The sequence below is a fragment of the Rutidosis leptorrhynchoides genome, chromosome 7 (genome assembly GCF_046630445.1).
Source record: "Rutidosis leptorrhynchoides isolate AG116_Rl617_1_P2 chromosome 7, CSIRO_AGI_Rlap_v1, whole genome shotgun sequence".
NCBI lineage: Eukaryota > Viridiplantae > Streptophyta > Magnoliopsida > Asterales > Asteraceae > Rutidosis > Rutidosis leptorrhynchoides.
Genome location: NC_092339.1, coordinates 114,749,328 through 114,772,099, shown reverse-complemented (window position 1 = coordinate 114,772,099; position 22,772 = coordinate 114,749,328). Strand labels below are relative to the sequence as shown.

The following is a 22,772-nucleotide window of genomic DNA, read 5'->3' as shown; positions in this document are numbered from 1 at the left end:
CAAACAATCCACCCTTGATCTTGAAAGATGTCTTCCATTCATCTCCTTCTTTCATTCGAATCTGGTGATACCCACTTCTAAGATCAACTTTGGAGAATACACAAGAACCATGCAGCTCATCTAGCATATAATCTAATCTAGGTATAGGATACCTATACTTTATGGTGATGTTGTTAATAGCTCTGATGTCTATACACATTCTCATGGAGCCATCTTTCTTTGGAACCAGCAAAGCTGGTACTAAGCAAGGACTCATGCTGGTTCCAACATACACCTTTGCAACCAGCTCATTAACTTGCTTCTCTAATTCTTTTGCTTCATGAGGAGAACATCGATAAGCTGCTTTGTTAGGAAGAACAGATCCAGGTACAAGATCAATTTGATGTTCAATACCCCTGATTGGTGGCAAACCAGTAGGTAACTAAGTAGGAAACACATCAGCAAATTCAGATAACAATGGTTTTACCCTAGCTGGTACTTCATCATGCTGGTTCAACTCATCGCTTTCAACCACCAGCAATAAGTAAGCACCAGTACCACCCTTTAACTCAGTATCAACTTCAGCTTGAGTCATAAACAAGGTTTTATCATTCTTAGCAGTAGGATCAGCTCTAGGTATTTCACTAGGCTTTAAAGAAGTGAGAGTGATTTTTTACCATTCACATACAGTGAGCAAGTATTTTGGTGTCCATTATGATAGACGTACTTATCAAATAACCAAGGTCTACCAAGCATCAAATGACAAGCATCCATAGGAATAACATCACAAGTGATCTCGTCTTGATAAACAGTACCAATAGAAAATGGAACAGTAACTTGGCGAGTAACCTTTACCTCACTGCCTTGGTTAAGCCATTGAAGTTTGTATGGATGAGGATGCTTCTTTGTAACCAGCTCAAGCTTTTCTACCATGTGAGCAGATGCTGCGTTTGCACAGCTGCCTCCATCAATAATCAGGCTGCATACTTTGCCTTTGATTGTGCATCTTGAATGAAAGATGTTTTCACGATGGCTCTTATCTTCAATAGTTTCAGCTGAGTGCATTACTCTTCTAACCACCAAAAACTCTCGAATATCAGCAGCAACAAACTCTTCATTATCAGACTCATCATATGCTAGTTTAGTTTCAAAACCCCCTTCCAAATCTTCAATCTCCTTTAGTGTGAGAGTACGCTGGTTAGGACATTGAGCTTGAAAATGTCCAAATCCATGGCACTTGAAGCATTTCCTTCTATCATCTTTAGGACCAGCTACAACCTGCTCTTTGCCTTTAATGGCTTTTGACGATGCTTCGTTATGCTTGGGCAGCATTGAGGATTGACCTTTCATAGGCAACATTGTTGGCTTGGAATAAGACTTAAAATTATTTTTATTCTTTGCTTGTTTCTCCACTTGAATAGCCAGCTTGCAAGCACTCTCAAAAGTTCATAGAGGTTGCATTTCAACTTGATCAGCAATAGAAGCATTTAAACCTCCAACAAATCTTGCTATAGTGTGTTCTTCAGCTTCTTTGACATTTGTACGAATTTTGTGCTGCTCAAACTCTCTGATGTAATCAACAACGTTCATACTGCCTTGCTTGAGTATATTCATCTGTATATACAGATCTTGTTTGTAAGCTTGAGGAATAAATCTCTTCTGCATATACTCTTTTAATTTGGACCAGGTCTTGATGGTCTTCTTTCCTTCATATTGCCTTTCCCTTTTCAGATTATCATACTACATAGAAGCATACTTCTTTAATCTGATTACAGCAACTTTAAAGGCCTTTTTATCATCATAGCCTTTAACCTCCATAATTCTATCCATGGCATGAACCCATTCAAAGTAATCTTCAGGATTAGAGGACCCTTCAAAATTAGGTGGATCTATCTTGATATGTTTCAAATCATCAGCTTTTTTCTTACGCCTTCTTCTTTGTTGTGAAGAAGCATGAGATCCATCAGTAGATCCATGGCTACCATCTTCAGATTCAGTACTAGAAGACACAATGGTTGTATCTCCATTTTCATATCTGGTTCTATTTCTTCTTGGCACACCATCTTCCAACAAATTAACCATTCTTTCAATCTGATGTTGTAGAACTTCAATAGCTCTATCTCTTCTGAGATTATGAGCTTCTTCAAGAGTCATGTTTCTAGGAATATCAGCCATTTCAAATCAGATCTAAGCTCTGATACCACTTTGATGCGTAATTATGACTTTAAAAACGCAATTTAGAACAAGCTTTCTTCACCCAATCAGATCTGAACACAAACCCCCCAATTTGTAACAGTAACAGCCCCAAAACAGAGTATAAAACTCTGAAATAAGAACACAAAGGATAGAGAATCTAAACTCATAATTGATAAAGATACCACCACAATTAGAGATCTAGAAACACTCTAAATATTCAACTACAGTTGATAAAGATTCCACCACAACTATAATATCATATATGAAGATTTGGATTTCACCACAATGTTTGATAAAGTAACACCACAAACACTGATAAAGAAATCACTCTTAGCCACAAGAATCAAAGATTCGTAAAGACACAGAGATTTTGTAAATAGATAAGCTCTATCAAACTTTTCATTCAATCATCAACCAAGTTTTACAATTACAAGAGCTCTCTATTTATAGGAGAAGCATAACAGCTACTTTCTAGATAAGAAAAAACATAAAAAAGGAAATGGAGACAAAAAGGACAAACAATTACAAATTAGCCAATAAGAATAAAGGACACAATCTGCAAAAAGCCTGCCATTTAGTAGTGCTCCTCCCATGATAAAACGCAGCCAATGATAGATGAGAATCTTCCTTGGACAACTAACATTATTCTAGAACAGCTACGCACGTGTTAAGCACATGACCTGACCAGTTTATTGAAAAGCATAAGTAAACTTCGAATCGTATTAGCAAGTTGGCCCCTCAAAAAGAAAACAACGTCGCCTGCTGGTTAAACTAAGTTTCGTATGCTGGTTGAACTAAAATCCTTCAGCTGTTTGAACTAAAATCCTTCAGCTGGTTGAACTAGTTGGTTCGTCTGAATATAACTTTTGCTGGTTACCCGGCTGAGTGAATTAAAGCTTTACTGGCTAAACTAGAGTTCATTTGCTGGTCCGGCTAGCTGGTTCTTCTTCGTTGCTGGCTTGTCTTTAACTGTCAAAAACTTTATTCATGAAAACATAACTAGTTCAGTTTAAGGACTGGAGTAGGGTAACCCCTGAGCTTGTTGAGCCAGCTCCAAAAACACTTAGATGATATGAAAGAGATAGAAACACGACCATTGCTTGACCAGATTCGGGTGTAACATCATTTGAGCTTGTGCTGGTTGTGTTGCTGGTTACATTGCTCAGCTCACCCGCATCAGGTTGTTTACACAAATACCTGAATTTTTTGAAGTGTCAAATGAAATCATATTTTAAATGAAAAGGTCTAGATCAAGGTCATATACATATACATATATGATATATGGTACTTCTTAATAACTTTTGGATATCATCAAGGTGTAAAAAAAATACGTAATTTGTATAAAAAAAATTGAAATGTCAAACAAGATTTCATTGATATATATGAACATACATATACATACCCATGCTATATGCAGCAGGGGCAAGAAAAACCTACTTACATCAAGCAAAACACGAGACAAATTATGAATTACGACTCAACAAAGACAACATATTACTCAACTGTGATCATCGATTAAACTTGGGTTTGCAATCCATTGACGCCAACTAAGTTTTGGCATTTTTCAGCGATTGACGATCCATTCAAAGCTTTTCACTTGGATTACTTATAGGGTCGTCGAAGCCATCCAATTTTTATTGCAAAAGAGCTTGTTGTTCTGATTTTGCCAAATCTTATAGGCACATACCTAAATTGATGCTTACCATACCTTTTCGAGATGGGTTCTATTTGAAAAGTGGTTTCGCCTTGATGAAGAGAATTTAGGTTTAACACGATAGGAAGAGTTACTCCCCACCAACGAGTAAAACGTTTCCATACATCTGGTGCATAGAGCACTGCAGCAATATATGATCTATTGATGCCAATGTGTTGTCGCATAAAAGGCACCTAACAGAGTCAAGATCAATACCCTTCTTGTCCAACTCTACTTCTACCGGTAACCTGTTTCTTTGAGCTCTCCATACGAAAACACCTACTTTTTCTGGTAACATGTTGTTTCGCAGGGTTTCAGTTGAAAATGTAGGTGTTGGTAACATTATATCATCCAGTTTTTTTCTTAGGAAATATGTAGAGAAGGCACCACTGTTGCATATGGTCCACTTCCATCATTCTTTTTCATTATTTGTAAATCTAAAACCCGCAAACATTGATTGTAGATTCTCGAGTTTTGTAGCATTTCTACCTGCAATTAACCTGTTCCAGCTCCAGTTCATCGAGTAAGTTGACCCCTGTTGAATGATATGGTCTTTAACCAGCACATATTTATCTGATTCAGATATGAAGAGACGATCGAAAACAACACAAAGACGTTTTTCTCCAAGCCATTTATCCTTCCAAAACAAGGTTTCTTCACCTTTGCTTACAACTTTCACAAAGGTGTTAGCAAAGTTTATATTAAACTTGGATAGTTCTTTATCAATATTTTTGATACCGTTTCATACTGATCCTCTTGAGATTCGATTTCCATCATTGTTACACAACCCCTCATCCCGACCATGAATACTTTTAATAATTTTTACCAAAAAGCTTTGTTTTCCATTTAAAGCGCCACCACCATTTTTCTAGCAAAGCTAGGTTTTTTTCTTTAAAGGCTCAATGTTTAAACCACCCCTCCCGTATGAAGAAAGACTCGTATCCCACCATGCTATGTTAGGTTTTTCACCCTACCCGCCCAAAAAAAAGTTGCGTCTCAAACCTTCAAGCGAGTTTATGGCACACGGCGGAGCGCGGAATAAGGAGAAGGCATACAATGGAAGGCTACTAAGAACCGACTTTACAAGAGTAATGCGACCTCCAAAAGACATTGTTTTAGCTTTCGAATCCGATAATCTATTTTTGAATTTTTCCTAGACAAAATCCCGATCTTTTTTCTTATTCATTTTACATTCAATTGGAAGATCAAGGTATGTGAATGGAAGTGATCCAACCACACATCCCATAAGGAAAAGCTCATTTATCAACTCGTCATTCACTCCAATAATATGTATACGACTTTTCTTGAAGTTGACTTTCAACCCGGATAATTTCTCAAAACATTTTAAAAGTTTCATTATATTACCAGCATTGCGTCTGCTTCATTCTACAAAGAATATAGTGTCATACGCATATTGGAGATGGGAATAAACTATGATTTTTTCAAAGCCGACTTCAACCCCTTTTATTAGACCCACTTCGAGTGATTTTTTAGTTAGTAAGTTCATTCTCTTGGCAGCAACAATAAATAGATATAGGATAATGGATCACCTTAGCGGACACCCTTTTCAAGCGGGAATTCTTTCGTTGGGGAACCGATTACAAGCACTGAGATAGAAGCGAATTTTATGCATTCTTTTATCCAAGAAATCCACTTATCACCGAAGCCCATACATCTCACTACATCAAATAGATAGACCCAACTTACGCTATCGAAAGCTTTAGCAAAATCGACCTTGAAAATTAAGCATTTAGCTTTCCTGCTTTTCTGATCCTCCATTGCTTCATTCGCTACGAAAATGCTATCGATAATATGACGTCCTTTGATAAAAGCACTTGTTCGTATCCAATGACTTTAGGGATGATCCTACGGATTCGATTTGCTAATATCTTTGCTACTATTTTATAGTAGCATCCGATTAAACTAATAGGGCGGTAATCGTTGAGTCCAATGGTATCATTCTTCTTTCGAATTAATGTCACGAATAAGGCGTAATTAGTAACTAGATTAGCTCGACTTCTAATCCACACATTAACAATTAATGTATGTAATTTATCTCATCGTCTAGCTAGTATCTAGCTCGGAGCTTTTGAATTAAAATTTTTAATTATAATATTATAACATAGATGTTTGAAGAAAATTATATTTGAAACTAACCAAATTATTCACGTTGATAAAACAACTCGAAACAATATTGTTGATCGATCACTTTTATTATCTTATCAAGGTATAAAACGATAAATTGGAACTTGATTCACTGGACTCCTTATCCAATTTGACGAAACAGCCCAAAAAGTATTTGCCAATCGATAATGACAAGACTCAAGAGTATAAATTGTGGGCGGTTTTTATATAATTGAATGTATGATGAAAAGTTGATCTTACATTCTTATTCTTATGTATGAATAAATATAGCTCAAGATCTATATGTTTAAAGTGTAGCATGAAAATGGAATTCAATTAGTGTACTTACTCTCACTCATAGATTATAAAGGTGTCTCAAGTAGCGTAGAGAGTGGGGGGGAAAAAATTCACACAATAATGTTAATTATTCTTATTTTGTTTAATTGAAGATAATACTAATATTATACGGAGTAATTAATTAAAATGGAAAAAAATAAGTCATTTGTCCGTATGAAAAGAAACCTAATTATAGAATGGTCCGGAGGATATATTTTCAACAAGATGATACTCTTTTTTACGATTTTAAAAATCCACTTTAATTATTTTGTAAACAATTTTTTTTTAACCTTTTGTAATAGTAGAATACCTAAAAATATATTTTCAATAAGAGAGTACTTCCCTTTTCTATATAATAATTTAAGTAAGAAAAATCTTATTCCTTTATTATAATCAATTAAAGCTTGGAAGCTTGGAGTTATTTGATGTTCTAGTGCATAAAAATATTATATTTTCTTATTGAAATTCAAATAAAATTTTGAAAAGAAAACCAAAATAGTATAGTATATTTTGTTATAATTAATGTTAATATTTCGTTTATACGAAAAATAAAAAAGAAAGTTAGGTGATTTCCATGTATCTGATATATCATGAACAAAAAGCGTGTGTTAAAAATTCTTTTGTGTTCGTGTGTGATTATATTTTGTTCTGTTTGCGTATTTTGACTATTGAGAGAGCTAGAGGTGGAAACTTGTTTTCTCTAGCTAATGTCATTTTCAAAAATATATATATATTAATTTTTTTACCAGTATTATTTATTATTTACTTAATGTTATTTGAGTATTATTATTATACTCTCACTTCTCAAGGAGGTAGCACCACAACTATTCCTTCCCACACCCTCATTTCTGGCGTTGCCTATTTTACTTTAATTCATTTACATTTTTCTCTTTCTTATCTTGTGCCTTTTTAGTTTTATATATTCAAAAAGATCCTTCTTAGCTTTCTACCTTTGCAACTTTTTAACCTTTTTCTTTTGTGTGTTTGGTTTATTGTCGGTGTTGGTGATTATGTTGGTTCTTCTAGCTAGCTTCCCTTTCTTGATTTTCATGGTATCATTTTGATTGCACTTCAAGATTTTATATTTTATATTTATAGTCTAATAAAACAAAACAAAAAAAGTAATCATATACCACTTGAAGATAGTGTGAGAGTGGGAGAAAGGAAGATACATAAAAGAAGAGGTTTTGTTGTGTGTGTAATCTTATCTTTTTTTTTTAATAAAAAAAGAAAAGAAAAAGAAAATGCCCTTAGAAGGAATTTTCATAGAACCACAACCACCACCATCTTCTTCTTCCTCTTCAACTTCACTTCCTGATCTTTCTCTTAATATTAGTCTTCCAAATACTTCATCTTCGATTGATCACAACGCGAATATCGATTCGACTACTTACAATTCAAAGAGTGTGCAAACTAACCTCACACTTACAAACCCATCAAGAATATTTGCACAAGATAACCTACAAAACCCTTTTCTTCATCATCATAATAACAATCATCATCTTATTTACAATCAACAACCAAATATTAGTACTACTCACAACTTGAATCACTTGAACCAAGGTGTTTCATTGCTTAATGTGTCCGATTGCTTAAGACCGATTAAAGGGATTCCGGTTTATCAAAACAACCATTCGTTACCCTTTTTACCTAATTTGGACCATTCTTGTTTAGAGAAAGATCCAAAGATGTGTTTGTATCCTACATCTTCTTCTACTTCAACCTCGCCTTATTGTGGTGGTCACATGCCTTTTTTGAACCCTTCCCTAAATGGTCCCTCTTCGCCAATTTATCGAGGTTATGGTAGCGGTGGTGGTGGGGCTAGATTAACTGGGTCGTATCCCCACCACCACCACCACTCATATCACAACCAGTACGGTGGAAGTGGGCCCACTTCTCACGAAGTCTCCCATGGTTTGATGAGATCAAGGTTTTTACCCAAGCTTCCGGCTAAACGAAGTATAAGAGCACCTCGGATGCGATGGACTAGCACCCTTCACTCGCGCTTCGTTCATGCCGTCGAACTCCTTGGAGGCCATGAAAGTAATTTAAAAAAAAAAAAAACTCTTGTTTTGAACTTGGGGTTTAGTTTACACACTATTTTTTTTTTTTTTTTTTTATTTTTTTATTTGTTTATAGGGGCAACACCAAAGTCAGTTTTGGAGTTAATGGATGTCAAAGATCTAACACTAGCTCATGTGAAGAGCCATTTACAGGTAAGTATATGTTAATATATGAAGTTGCAAACATTTTTTTTTATAAAATTTTGATTTTACAGAAATAATATGAACTTGCAAATTAACAAGAAATTAAACTTTTTTTTAATATTCTCTCTCCGGCGAAGTCTCCGGCACAGTCGCCGATGTGTTCAGTTATGACTGAATTAGAAGAACAGTATTAAGTCAGAGAGAAAGAGAGAGAGAGAGAAATAATAGTACAGATGATGATCAGAATGATAAGATCGGACAAAAGTTAGCCATGATTATTCAATAATTATATTATACATTTATATAAACAGGTAGCTAGCTTAGCTACCTCATGTTATTCAATTCAAACATCAGCCTCGTGATTAATGACACTAGAAACCAAATATAATCACTTTGTTATGTATGACTCACAAGCATTTTTAACATAAATTAACCCACACCCTAAATCTCCTAAACTTCTTTTTTAATTTTACTTTTTTAGTACTTTTGGTATGTTCCTTACTATTAGATTGAACTTTTTTTGGTATCTTTTCAGATGTATAGAACTATCAAAACAACTGATAAACCAGCAGCTTCCTCGGGTAATATTTCATTTCTATTAGTCTTATTGTAATTATAATTATAATTATAATATACATTATACTACTGGACTAGAACCATATAATTAAAAGTAATTTAACTTTGGTTATCTTTTTTCGTAAATCAAAGGTCAATCAGATGGATCTGGTGAAGACGATTTATCAACAATGGGAAGTGGAGGACAACAACGTTCTATCGACCAAAGAGTGTCCGTCGATCGACAAGAATCTGACTGCCCTAATTATTCCAATACCCTTTGGAGCAATTCGTCAAGGTACGACTTTTTTTAGAACGGAAAACCTAATTGAAAATGGTATGATTTATTGAGTGTTTGTGTAAATTATAATCAAGGGCTAATTGTATGTCGTAAAAATATTAACATTTCATTACCTTTAAATTTTTGCATGATATCTTCTATTTGAAAATTGTGAAACCCATATATGTAACAAATATATCCACCATTTTTGAAGAATAAAAGTGTTATCAACAAGACAGCTTTAGTTTGCTTTTTTAGATTTTTGTGGGTGATGACAAGAAATCACCTAAGATTGAGGCTAGATACTGCTTTGATGAAAGAACCTTAAGAAACAAAAATAAAGCTAATAATGTAAACACTCACCATTAAAATAGATTTATCAGTTGTGTTTGAGATTTATCTAGTTAGTAACATACATATATATATTCCTTCCTTTTTTTCTAAAACATAGGTTTAGCAGAAATTAAAGCAATCAACTTTTTTCCTTTTTCTTTTTTAAATCCATTCTACTATAGTACCATACTATCTATATTGAGTACTACATTGAATTTGAATGCATACATTTTATATTAGTACAATAATTATTCCTCAAGTCCTTTTTAATCTTCATTAATATATGATTAATTAATTCTTGTTTTGGTCACAAGAAAATTTGCATATATAACCAAAAAAACACCCGTATCTTTTAAACCAATTTTTCATGTTTCATATATACAAATCTAAGCAGATATGATGTCGATTTTTAACCCTTACTAGTTAAAAATGTACTGTACATCATATCATAAAAACTACATTATATATCAACCACAATCTGCTGAAATTTTAAAAGTACTAAAAAACCAAATTAATAAAGGTTTGGATTATTTATTTTTGTAGGTTGGACCTTATTGTACTATATATAATATTGATTGACCAGTAATAGACGTACTGTTTTTGCAACAAATAAACCATCATTTTTTATGTTCTGTTTGATTTTCTTTTTTTATTTTCATGTTTCAGTACATACTATACGTTTCAATTCATTCTCTCAGATGTTTACTTTAAAGTAATAATTGATTGATGTGTTTAGTTTGTCATAAAAATTACACATATGAATAAATCAGCCTTCTGCAGCTTGATCAGTTACCTGTTTTTAACTTGTATAATGCATTCTTTTTGCATATATATATATATATATATATATATATATATATATATATATATATATATATATATATATATATATATATATATAGGGGCGAAGCCATAATTTGACGATAGGGGAGGCTTACTCGACAACTAAAAGAAGCAAAACAAATAAAAGTAAAAGAGACCAACTTACTATGTATAACCTATTATATTTGTAACTACTTTACAAAACTTTAGTACCTATTAAACAATTACAAAAACCTACTATAAAATTTGCAGTATGAAAACTGATATAACTCATCTATGTAATTGATAAGTAAACTTGTACAAAAATTTTCAGTTAATATTACTCGTATTCAAGTTTGGAAGATAGGTAACTCAAACAATTGGATTAGAGGAATAATTGAGGAAGACTTAGTTAAAATAAATAAATATGGGTGATTAATAGTATTTCATTAAAATTGGATCTATTGGGGGAGGCTGAGCACCACTCTGTCCCCTCCCTGTCTCCGCTACTGTATATATATATATATATATATATATATATATATATATATATATATATATATATATATATATATATATATATATATATATATATATAGGGACAGGATCAATGGTGAAGTAACCAATCGGGGGAAAGCGGGGGGAAGCAAAAAAAATTTTTTGTTTTTTTTTTGGAATTTTTTTTCCCGGCATCAAGATCACACGAAAATATGAACATTTAGAAGAGACACTTCGTGTTGAATGTTATTATTTGGGCGGGAAAACGATCGATAAAAATAATATTCAAGATAATATTGTTCGTGAAGAATATGAACGTTTTTTTTTTCATGTTTTGTGAAGTAAAATTTAGCCCGATTTAGAGTTTAGGGTTTAGGGTTTAGGGTTTGGTGTTTTGGGTTTATTCCATAAATTCAAAACACCAAACCCTAAACCCTAAACTCTAAACCGTTCGTGTTAAAAACTCAATCTAAATCCTAAATCTAAACCCTAACCCTAAACCCTAAATTTCTAAACCCTAATATCTAAACGCTATAAACCCTAATATCTAAACCCCAATGGCTAAAACCTCAACATACGCTCGAAAAACACGATAATTGTTATATATTACCTCTTCGAGCGTTTTCCCGCCAATATAAAAACATTTATCACAAAGTGTCTCTACTAAATGTTCATATTTTCATCTCATCTATAATGTTCGTGAACAAAGTTTTTTCAATAAATGAAGAAAAAAAAAATTTGCTTCCCCCCGATTGGTTACTTCCCTCTTTATCCTACCACTATATATATATATATATATATATATATATATATATATATATATATATATATATATATATATATATATATATATATATATATATATATATATATGGGGAAATTCGCTCAAATACACTTTTTTAAAGTTTTATTTCAAAATACACTTTTTGTAAAAAAATTGTCTTTTTACACCATTGGGTAGACCAAAGTGTTGGTCGACCACCATATACCTTGGTCGACCACCTCATTTTTCAAGGTGGTCGACCAAGCTTTCATGTTTTCATGGTCGACTACCTCTCATGTTTTCATGGTCGACCGAGACCTCAATGAAGCTTGGTCGACCACCTTGAAAATTGAGGTGGTCGACCAAGGTATATGGTGGTCGACCAACACTTTGGTCTACCCAATGGTGTAAAAAGACAATTTTTTTACAAAAAATGTATTTTGAAATAAAACTTTAAAAAAAAGTGTATTTGAGCCAATTTCCCATATATATATATATATATATATATATATATATATATATGGGGAAGATCAAGGGATAAGTGGTATTTTTGAGATAAGGGGATAAGTAAAATGAGATTTTTATATCTTTTACATTAAAGCTCCAATTTAAAAAAAAAAAAATCCGTAATCTACTGACATTGTGTAGATTCATAAATTTTTTTTTTTTTTTTCAACAGGAGCTTAAAATGCACCTGATGCATGTTAACGTTTTTTGAGGTTTTTTGAGTTTTTTTTTAGGATTTAGCCCGATTTAGAGTTTAGGGTTTAGGGGTTAGGATTTAGGGTTTTCGAGTTTACTCCGTAAACCCTCAACCCTAAACCCTAACCACTAAACCGTAAACTCTAAACCGTTCGTTTAAAAATTCGTTCTAAAACCCTAATTTCTAAACCCTAAACCCTAATTACTAAACCCTAATTACTAAACCCTAAACACTATTTTTTTAATCAAAAGTTATTTTTTCTTTGTTTTTTGTTAAGATGCATCTGCTGCATGAAAGGCAGTTAACATGCATCAAACAGCATCGAAACAGCGGTTAACATGCATCAGATGCATCTTAACGCTCCAGTTGAAAAAAAAAAAAAAATTTGAATCTGCACACTAAAAATAGATACCAGCAATTTTTTTTTTTTTTTAAATCGGAGCTGTAGAACTCGAGATATAAAAATCACAAAATCACTTATCCCCTTATCCCACACATGGATACTTAGCGCTGGATCCTTACCATATATATATATATATATATATATATATATATATATATATATATATATATATATATATATATATATATATATATATATATATATATATATATATATATTACTCTCTCTTTTTGTGTGTGTTCTGTGATTTAATCTAAAGTTTTCACATTTCGTATATTCGGGGAAAGTAGTCACTACCTGAGTTACATAAATTAAACACATATTACATTTTTTTAGTGTGTGTGTAAGTAGCATTGTTCAAGCTGAATTAATAAATGTAATTATTTATTTCAGCAACAGGGAAGGATGGCTGCCAACAAATAACGACTTGAACGACATCACACAATCACCTGCCTTATTACCACAACGGAGTGGAAGTTTTTCGGTTGAGGTTTGTTTACAAATTTTAAAATTTAATTTTAATCTATATAATATCTGAATCTGCAAGGAATAGAATTTTTTAAGTAGCTTGCGAGAAGCTACAAATTACAATGTACATACGTACTCATGTGATAGTGGTCTGGCTTTTTTAGCGAGAGGTCAGAAGTTCGACTCCCGTGAGGTGCAGCATTTCACACAAGATTGCCCCTTTACCCTTGAATTCCACCCAAGAGTACGTGTCTTCCGCACATCGTGTTGCGGGGGCAATTGGGGAGAGGGGTGTTACCGCTTATGCCATTGGATTAGGCAGGGTTTCCTCCTGGGCAGCAGTTGGGGGCGGGTTATGCAACTGCGAAAGATGAACGCGTAGGTAGTTAAGTCCCATGGGTGATCCCGTACTGCTGTTAAGAAAAACGTACGTACTCATGTGGTCTGCCTTGATGTTGTTAGACCAGTATTAACGCGGTGTTGGATGCCAAAAGAAACGCCCTCAAATCTGACTTGGCATGCATGGTGTCACAAAATTTGACTCCCTGACGTCCTTAACCCTGACGCCTCCGGGGCGTCATTCAACAATCTGACGGAAAAAAGGGTGTCGTCACTTTCACTTTTTTCTCACCCAATAAGAATCCACCATTAATTTTTATATGTTATTAATTTATCTTATTTATACCCAACTTCCAATCATATTATACCACATCACCCAAAATCTCTTCACTCACTAAAATTATTTAATTACCTTCACCACTATTTAACTTCATTGTTACGTCACAGTCAAAAATTCAATTTTTTGAATAACTGACTACACCTCAGCGTCAGGGTTAACAATAGTGTTAGAAAAAAATAACTGAATTATTAAATCAGCATGGGAAGAGGAAACATAATATTTATAGGAAACCTTGATGTTATTGTGCAATCAAACATATAGTTAAGATGCACCTTCTCAATTTTATACTTTGCATTAATACAAGACAAGATTCCTAGTTTCCTGCAATTAATTTTTTCCTAGTTGTTTTCTTTTTCAAAATTGTGAAATCTAACTCACTCAGTCAATATTTGCAGGAATGCGACGCTTCGAGACCAAAGAGTTGTTTAGGGTCCAGTTTGGATCACAAAACCCCGAGCTTAGAGTTCACTTTGGGCAGACCAGATTGGCTTCGAAACGAACGTAGCTGATCATATTTAGATCTAGATTTTTTATTTTTTTTTATTTCAAATTAATGCATTTGTTTAAGTCCTTGTAATGGACACTAGAAGCCAAAAATTTATGCAACAGAAGTACTAAAAGAATTGAAGAAGGAACAAGATGAAGAAAATGAAGAAGAAGGTGTTTCATTAACTATGATTCAAATTAACTAGTCTCCCATCATATACCTAACAGGCTGCTTCTTTATTTTCTTCATTCTTGACTTTTTTTTGGATTAAATTTTTATTGTTAGTTAATTTTTCTAATATTTTCTCTTTGGTAGTGTATACAAGTATCTAGATTGAATTTTATTATCAGAGAGTTTATAACAGTTAGTACATTTTAAGTTTGATTAACATGGTATTAGTAATTGAGAAAATTTTGAAATCAAAACTTGATTATTCAATTAGAATAATATCAACTATTTGGAACTCTCAAACACTTTAAACTCAGTAGTCCTATGTCTATATTCAGATAAGGAGCTGATCAAATAGTATGCGTATCATCCAGCTTGAAAACGGATGAAAGGTAGACATAATTGGTTAATTATCATTTTCTGATGCATTTAGTTGAACATGATTTTGAAGAATTTTAACATAGATCTTTCTTTTCGGAAAGATACCTAACATACTTGGCTTTTTAGTGTTGTTATATATTCAAGATTTACGTACATTTAAGATTTGGATTTGCAAGTTAAGAAACTGAAGACCGAATAGGAGTAACATCATCAAAATTTATTCGTATACCACTAAATGTGTTAAAAAGAGTAATAATGTACAACATTATAAGTTATATGTGTTAAAAAGAGTAATAATGTACAACATTATAAATTATATCTAGTGGTGTACGGATCATCATTCAAACTCTGAAAGGATTAGACTTTATAAATTATATCTAGTGGTGTACGGATTATCATTCAAACTCTAAAAGAATTAGACTAAGATTAGTAACGTACAACATTATAAATTATATCTAGTGGTGTACGGATCATCACGCAAACTCTGAAAGGATTAGACTTTGGATAATCAATTATTGCAATTTATTTTTTCCTTGTTGGGCACATGGAATGTTTGTAGAAAATGATGCTTGTTAGTTTCTACTGCTGATTTTGATTGTTGATAGCAATGATGTTTCTTTTCTTGTCTATATATAATACTAGTGAATTGATCTGTGAAACTACGGGTTTGTTTAAACGAAATGTTTTAGGTATTAAGAAACTTGTCGTTGTTTTTACAAAACATATTGATATACTTAACTTGGTCAGAATAAATGAGCTACATTTATTATCTCACGATATTCTTCCAAATTTCATTACAATTACTATTTTCCTTGTCATGGTAGCCTACATCACAACATTTTATTGAGACATGTATTTCGTATACATATGTAACATAATTAATCCCGTAAAGAAAACCCATATATTTGAATAATAATAATATGATAAAGTTTGCTCTAAAAATTGAGTATTTATATTTTTAATAATAATTATTAGTAATAACAAATGCCTCTTTAATTTTTTTTATTTGAAATACAATTATTATATGAAAGTTGTACAATATGCTTCAAAGTTTGTACATGTCTTCATGGGGTGTTATGTAAAAGATTATACAATTTGTATTAAAGTTTGTACATATACATATGATCATGGTGATGTTTTATCATAAGGTTGTACATAATGTTTCAAATATTGTACATATGGTCATGAATGTGTTTTTATCATAATGTTGTACATAATGCTTCATATATTATACAATAAACATGTTAATATTTTTATTAAATATAATTAATTATTTTAATAATATTATCATGAGAAATTTAGTAATTTTTTCTTTATTTTTATATTTTTTTTAAGCTTGAATAATCGACACCAATATTTTAGAGATTTATATTATAGATGATAGGTATTGTTTATGTTTATTAGGACTTTTGAATTTGCATGCTCCTTTTGCACTTAGCCCAAATGATAAATCTACTCTCATTAGCCCAGCCGACTAGCCCACTAGAACTGCAAAAATTGTACAGTAATATTTGGTTCCCTTTCAGCACCGGCCAAAATCAATATCTATATCACAACGATTCAAAGAAGGTTAAAATTTGCATTTCATTTATTATTGAAAAAACATTTCTGGAAAATTAACATCCACTCGATGTAATAAATGATGAGTGTCGTTGAAATAAATGATACACTGATGCAAGCTTGCCGTTCAAAAAAAAAAAAAAAAAAACATCCACTCGATGTATGATAAAACACACCCTGTTCACGATACGTTACATTAACATAAAGTTTGACCGAATGACAAGTCTCTAACTAACATCGATCGCGTGTCAAGAACAGTGCTGCTGTAGTCGCAATTAAATTTGAAGAAACAATTATCATTACAGAATATTACTTAAATAACAAGAAGAAATAGCTCAGCTGGTTGTACTTATTCGCAAAGTCGTTTAGCAGCAATAAATAACAAGTTGATTAACACTTATCAGTAGAATTCACATATTGTCTTGCTGTATGTTGGTATTGACTATAATGGATTAAGACAAAAATTCTAAGTTGATTGAATTCGGACTTGAAATAGAACAGCACAAGTATCACTTGTCTTCAGCAATCTTGAAGAAGGTATAAGAAAGGATGATATTGTCAATACCATTCATCCTAGGATCCGTTTCAAACTCCGGGTCTATGTAAAAAAACACCTATGAATAAAAAAAAATTGTTCATCAAAACTATAGTCCAGATTTGCGCATCCAAATTAGAGCTTTCTGTAAGCCAAAAAATTCAAAATAGTGCAAGTTTCACGGGTTTTTAATAAGGGTGGATATATACTTACAGGCATATCTATCTGTTCGCCAGGAAGAAGACGTTGCTCCTCAAAGCAAAAGCACTGTATTTTGTTGAAATAAACTGCAGCCTGAATATAAACATTAATTTTTTAGTTTAGTAAACTGTGCACGTAACAGAACTTGACATAGTGAAATTTCTTCGTGTGTTAGTCGGATTGTACAATGTCAAGGCTTCAATCAAAGAAGAGTTTGCATATCAAATATCAATAATAAGAATATATGTTTAATATTGTTGGTGAGGGTCTTAGTGTGGCTTTAAAAGATGCAAGTATCCTTGATATGTATAAGGGGGCGTTGGTGGGTTCAAATAATGTTTGTTTGACTCATTTACAATACATGGCCGATGTGTTGTTTTTTGGCGAGTGGTCCAATCAAAACATCTCAAATTTGATACATATAATCTCTTGCTTTAGTGATGCTTCCGGGTTGAGAATAAATTTCTCCAAAAGCAGAGTTTTTGGTATAAATGTTGTGGATGACGTATCACAACGCAAAGTGGTGGCGGCGGTTTAAAATTGAAAACGACTCACTTTGGTGCAATATTATATGGGGACGATGGAGGCACAAGTAATGTTTCGATCAGAGGTACTTCAGTGTGGTCGAAAATAATAACTAACACTTGGACTAGAAATTGATAATACAGGGGATTCCATTTTCATCTTCTTTCAATCAGAGAATTGGAAATGGCTATAAAACCTTGTTTTGGATGGATGTTTGGGTCCCCAACACTGTAGTGTTCTGGTTGCTAATCGGGTTCATAACTCGACCGTTGGTCTTGCCGGGACATGGGAATGGGCTAGTAATGTTAGGGGCAGGGCGACAAACGATCTACAAATGCCATCAGATTTATTGGAAACCTGCCTACTGTTATCAGGAGATGAAGATAAATGGACCTGGGCTCTAAATCCAAACGGGTCATTCCGTCTTTCCTCCATTCTGGATATACATTACCTTCACAACAGCCCAGATTCAGATATGAAGTGGTTACCATGTCTTCCCGAAAAAATTAACATCTTTATGTGGTAACTGAATATAATTAAATTAGCAACTAGATCAAATCTACTTGCTAGAGGTGTCGAAATTGATCCAAAATGCCGATTCGGCGGATCTTCTGTGGAGGATAGCGATCATTTGTTCTTTAAATGCAGGTATACAGTCCATTGTGGAGAAGTTTGCTTACCCCGGTTGGTGTGCAGAATGTTACAAGCGAACCAGTTTACAATAATATATCGGGAGCTGAAGGTGGCAATTCGAGCTACCAGGTGGATTCTTCTTTGGCTCATTTGGAGATGGAGAAACAAATTATTACATGGATCCGATAAACAGAGACAAACAATATTGAGCGAAGACCTAATGATTAGCTTACGGGTACTCACACATCTTTGGTTGTCGAACAGGAAGAAGGTGATATCTAGTGATTTCGAAGCATGGAAATCAAATCCAAGAAGCACGATGCTATGAAGGGCGTTGAGACCTACAAATCTGGTTTGCTGGTGTCTTAGGTGTATTAGAAGTGTATTTTCCTTGCTTGTTTGATCTAATAAATTCGCTTTTTAAAAAAAATAATCAAAAACACCACTTTAACTATTTATTCTGGCATTTCTACATTAAATAGTATTAAAAGAAAATAGTCACGCCTTGAATTTTACATGGATTGCATGTGTAACTGTGTAGACCTATGACCTAACCTGCCCAATTTGCTACTTACGAATATATATATCGAACTTATCTAGAAACAACACGTGACAAATGCAGAGTAACCTAGATCTTATATCCATTATTGCGACATAATAATAAATCAATAACCAAAACCCATAAATATATATACATGGAGAGTATGAATAGAGGTACCTTCATGGGTGTGACGTTATATGTAGACATGCCAGTTATAGGAGTTGAACTACGATTTTCAGCAGTATAAAAAGCAAGAGCACTCTCTCCTGGCTTAACCCTCACCTATAATACAAACCGAATCAAAATTAAAATGAAACCATTAACGTAAGATAAGAACGGAATCAAAATCAAAATGAAACCATTAACGTAAGATAAGAAAACAATCAAAATCAAAATGAAACCATTAACGTAAGATAAGAAAACGAATATTTAATACAAGAATTGATGCCGGTATGCACGTTAAGATGGGCGCATTGCACGGATGGATTAAAACAGTTCACGTAAAAAACTGGTACCTTTTACAAAGATTAAGTTGGGTTGACCCAGAACACTTGTTGTCAACAGAATTTTAATAAGCAGTTAGACCAACGCATATTATCACAATGACACAAACATTGAATAGTTTCAACAATAATCTTTTCTTATTTCTTTAACATAAATACACCCGCTACCTTTCTAAGCTATTTTTTTTCTTTTCATTTACACATGACCTTTTCAAAGATAAAAGTGTAATACATAACCTGAATCGGCCCATTCACAAGTAAATGGGTCAAAACTGTCACCTGTATTTGTAAACCAATAAGAAAACAATTTCAAACGGTAAAAATATAGAAATGGGAGTAAAATGATGGTTATAATACCTCTCGTTGAGTAGGAATGAACTTCCATGGCATTCCATCTGACACATCGGCATTGAACTGCACCACAATCTCCCTGTAAAAATAAATTCAACATCTAATAAACGTGTACAAAGTAGACTGTAGACTAAAAAACAAAGACATTATTTAATCTTTGATTCTTTATTCAAGTTACGTCTAGTGTAACTAATCTTATATATAAACAAACCTATTGGTGACAGTTCCATCTTGAGCATGTCGCAGTATCTTTTCTTCTACAGTCTGCAAACCACGTACAATATGAAAAAGTAATGAAAGAAAATATGAGATATCATATTAAACTTAAACTAAAAAAAAATAAAAATAAAAAAAATATATAAAAAGTGATTACAGAAGCCTAAGTGCATACCTCGCGTCTTTGAACAGTACCTCCATAACCAGTAGCTTGGCAAAACCGCCTATAAAGGGGAACTGCAGCATAAGTACAACCCACCATTGCAAAAACTAATCCCGTTAAGTAATAAAGTATCTTCCTCGATTTTTGTTCTTGAATGACGTTCGTAGTATAAAGGTGACGAGAACCCGATACATAATATGGTGTCTTTAAGTACCCAATCCCCAACTGGTGATTTTTATTACAAGACTTTCTACCAAGTTCGTTAATAGTAGAATGTCGAGAGCTACTAGCTCCAACGAAACTATATCTTCTCTGTCCAACTTCAAGTAGACGCCTGAATCAACCAAAAAGTACTCGAAAAGTTATATAAAATGTTCATTAAATTATCTTCCTAATTAAATCACGAAATTTATCGACAGTAGCATATATTTGGAACAAAAACTTGGATCAATCTTCTGAATTTGATCAATTAGTTTGTTTATTATGGATCTTTAATGATCCTTTGAATCTTATTATCTTAACCCTAAATATGATTAAAATCATGTTTAAAATAAGTAAATTGAATAACCAGGGTTAACCATACATCCAAAAACCTAATGGCAGCATATTTCATTACCAATAAAAACCTACTAAAATGGCAACATATAAGAAATTATTTTAAATAATTATAAAGTCAGTCATTTTAATGGCAGCATTAGAACATTGCAATCCAAAAGCAGCAGAAGGTTTATTTCTCTTAGTATTTTAATTTCAGAAGCAAATTATGTGATTAAAAGGTTTAAGCAATTTAGCACAAGTGTTTATGCATAATAACAATTAGTGAAAGATGAATTATATAATTACCTTGAATTGATAGGTGAAAAAGTTAGGGTTTTGTAGAACGAAGATATCTGTGAGGACCTTCTAGCATAAAATGACATAATACCTCAATTATGTTGAAATGTTTAATCAATTGATTTAATGGTTTATTTATTTGAAGAACAGAAACAAAAACAAAATTAGAAAATGTTAATTGATCAATTTGAGAAATGAAATAAGTTTGGTACCCAAATCTAAGGTCCGAGTTGGTCGTATGACATCCAAGTACAAATAAATCAAACATACGTAGCCCAATTTTTTTTTTGCGAAAATAACGTAAACATTAATACGGATTCGAAGATCAAAAATGTACAAACCGATATGAAAAATATCAAAACTGAGCTCTAGCTAACCTAAAACAAATGGTCTGATTAACATGGTGAAAACACGGTTACCTACGCTACAAAGCAAAACTAAAACTATAAAAAAACGTTATGTAAAGCAGTGGCTATACTAATCAAAGCAACGAATCAAACAAACATGCAACAGTGTTCGGGAAAACGTCGATAACCCTCTCAACTAGAACCAAACAAGGAACTCAATCACCGTAAGCCAACTCAAACCGCCACAGAAGTGAACCCGCGCGCAAAGTAACCAAACCACCCACGGGAAGAAGTCATATCTCCAACAGATAGATCGTCACATGGCACATCCCCGAAGGCACAACTGAAAAAGGGTGGATATAGGTAAGGAAAAAACTGTCGTGACACCACCTCCCGCCAACCACCGTCGTTCATCGCCCTCTATTTAACAACGGATTTTATAAACCAACGGGGAATGGACCGGTCCATCAAATCAACTAATGGAGACAACTATCATATCCACCACTACCAGCCTGGACAAATCCATCAAATCAACTCATAGAGACAACTATCGCATCCACCACCACCAACCACAAACAGTGTCCTCCACCAACGGGGTGGAGAAGCACCAAAGGTCCACCAACAATTAAGAACCTCGACTAGAAACCGTACCCCTAACGGGGTGGCACACCACTGGGCACCACGAATCCAACAAAGGCACAGTTTTTCGGCAGAAGCAGCAAAAAACCTGACCAAACCCACAACCTCCAGTGGCCACCACCAACAGGGTGATGCACCACCGGAGACCATCGATCTTGTTAAATTGAACGAGAATGTTGTAAATTTAGTGTAATTTTGGGATTTAATCTACACTTGTAAATGGGTTTGGAGGTACGGAGTGTACACCCATTAAGTGATAGATTACCCGAACCCAAAAGTGGTTTTCCATTATTTACTATCATGACTTGGTCTACCTAAAATTTGACTAAGTGTTTTCAGTACTAAGTTTTCTTAGTAAGCTGAAATTTGGCTAAGTGTTTTGTGCTGGTTGTTCTGCATTGCTGGTCCTTGTGCTGGTTGTTCTGCATTGCTGGTCCCTGTGCTGGTTGTTCTGCGCAGCTGGTCCCTGTGCTGGTTGTTCTGCGCAGCTGGTCCCTGTGCTGGTTGTTCTGCGCAGCTGGTCCTGTTTGCTGGTTCCTCTGCGCTGCTGGTCCTGTATGCTGACTTTTGCGCTGCTGGTCCTGTTTGCTGATTTTTGCGCTGCTGGTCCTTTTGCAGTGCTGGTTCTTAAGAGACAGCAGTAAGAAAACACTTAACACAATTTTGAGTG

General features: G+C 33.6%; 2 protein-coding genes across 2 annotated transcripts; one reads left to right on the top strand and one right to left on the bottom strand.

The window, feature by feature from the left end:
- Positions 1-7,333: 7,333 nt before the first annotated feature.
- On the top strand, positions 7,334-14,863 carry LOC139857776 (transcription repressor KAN1-like). The gene is made up of 6 exons (XM_071846613.1): positions 7,334-8,371; positions 8,468-8,544; positions 9,071-9,116; positions 9,244-9,388; positions 13,265-13,361; positions 14,414-14,863. The coding sequence occupies exons 1-6, from the start codon at positions 7,573-7,575 to the stop codon at positions 14,525-14,527; spliced, it is 1,278 nt and encodes a 425-aa protein (XP_071702714.1). The 5' UTR covers positions 7,334-7,572; the 3' UTR covers positions 14,528-14,863.
- Positions 14,864-16,932: 2,069 nt separating this feature from the next.
- LOC139858226 (cytochrome c oxidase assembly protein COX11, mitochondrial-like) lies at positions 16,933-21,307 on the bottom strand. Its single transcript, XM_071847081.1, has 7 exons — positions 21,126-21,307; positions 20,295-20,616; positions 20,115-20,167; positions 19,910-19,982; positions 19,227-19,331; positions 17,363-17,443; positions 16,933-17,228 (listed from the first exon to the last, which is right to left on the bottom strand). Exons 1-7 carry the CDS (start codon positions 21,200-21,202, stop codon positions 17,124-17,126), a joined length of 816 nt encoding a protein of 271 aa, XP_071703182.1. The 5' UTR covers positions 21,203-21,307; the 3' UTR covers positions 16,933-17,123.
- Positions 21,308-22,772: the final 1,465 nt, after the last annotated feature.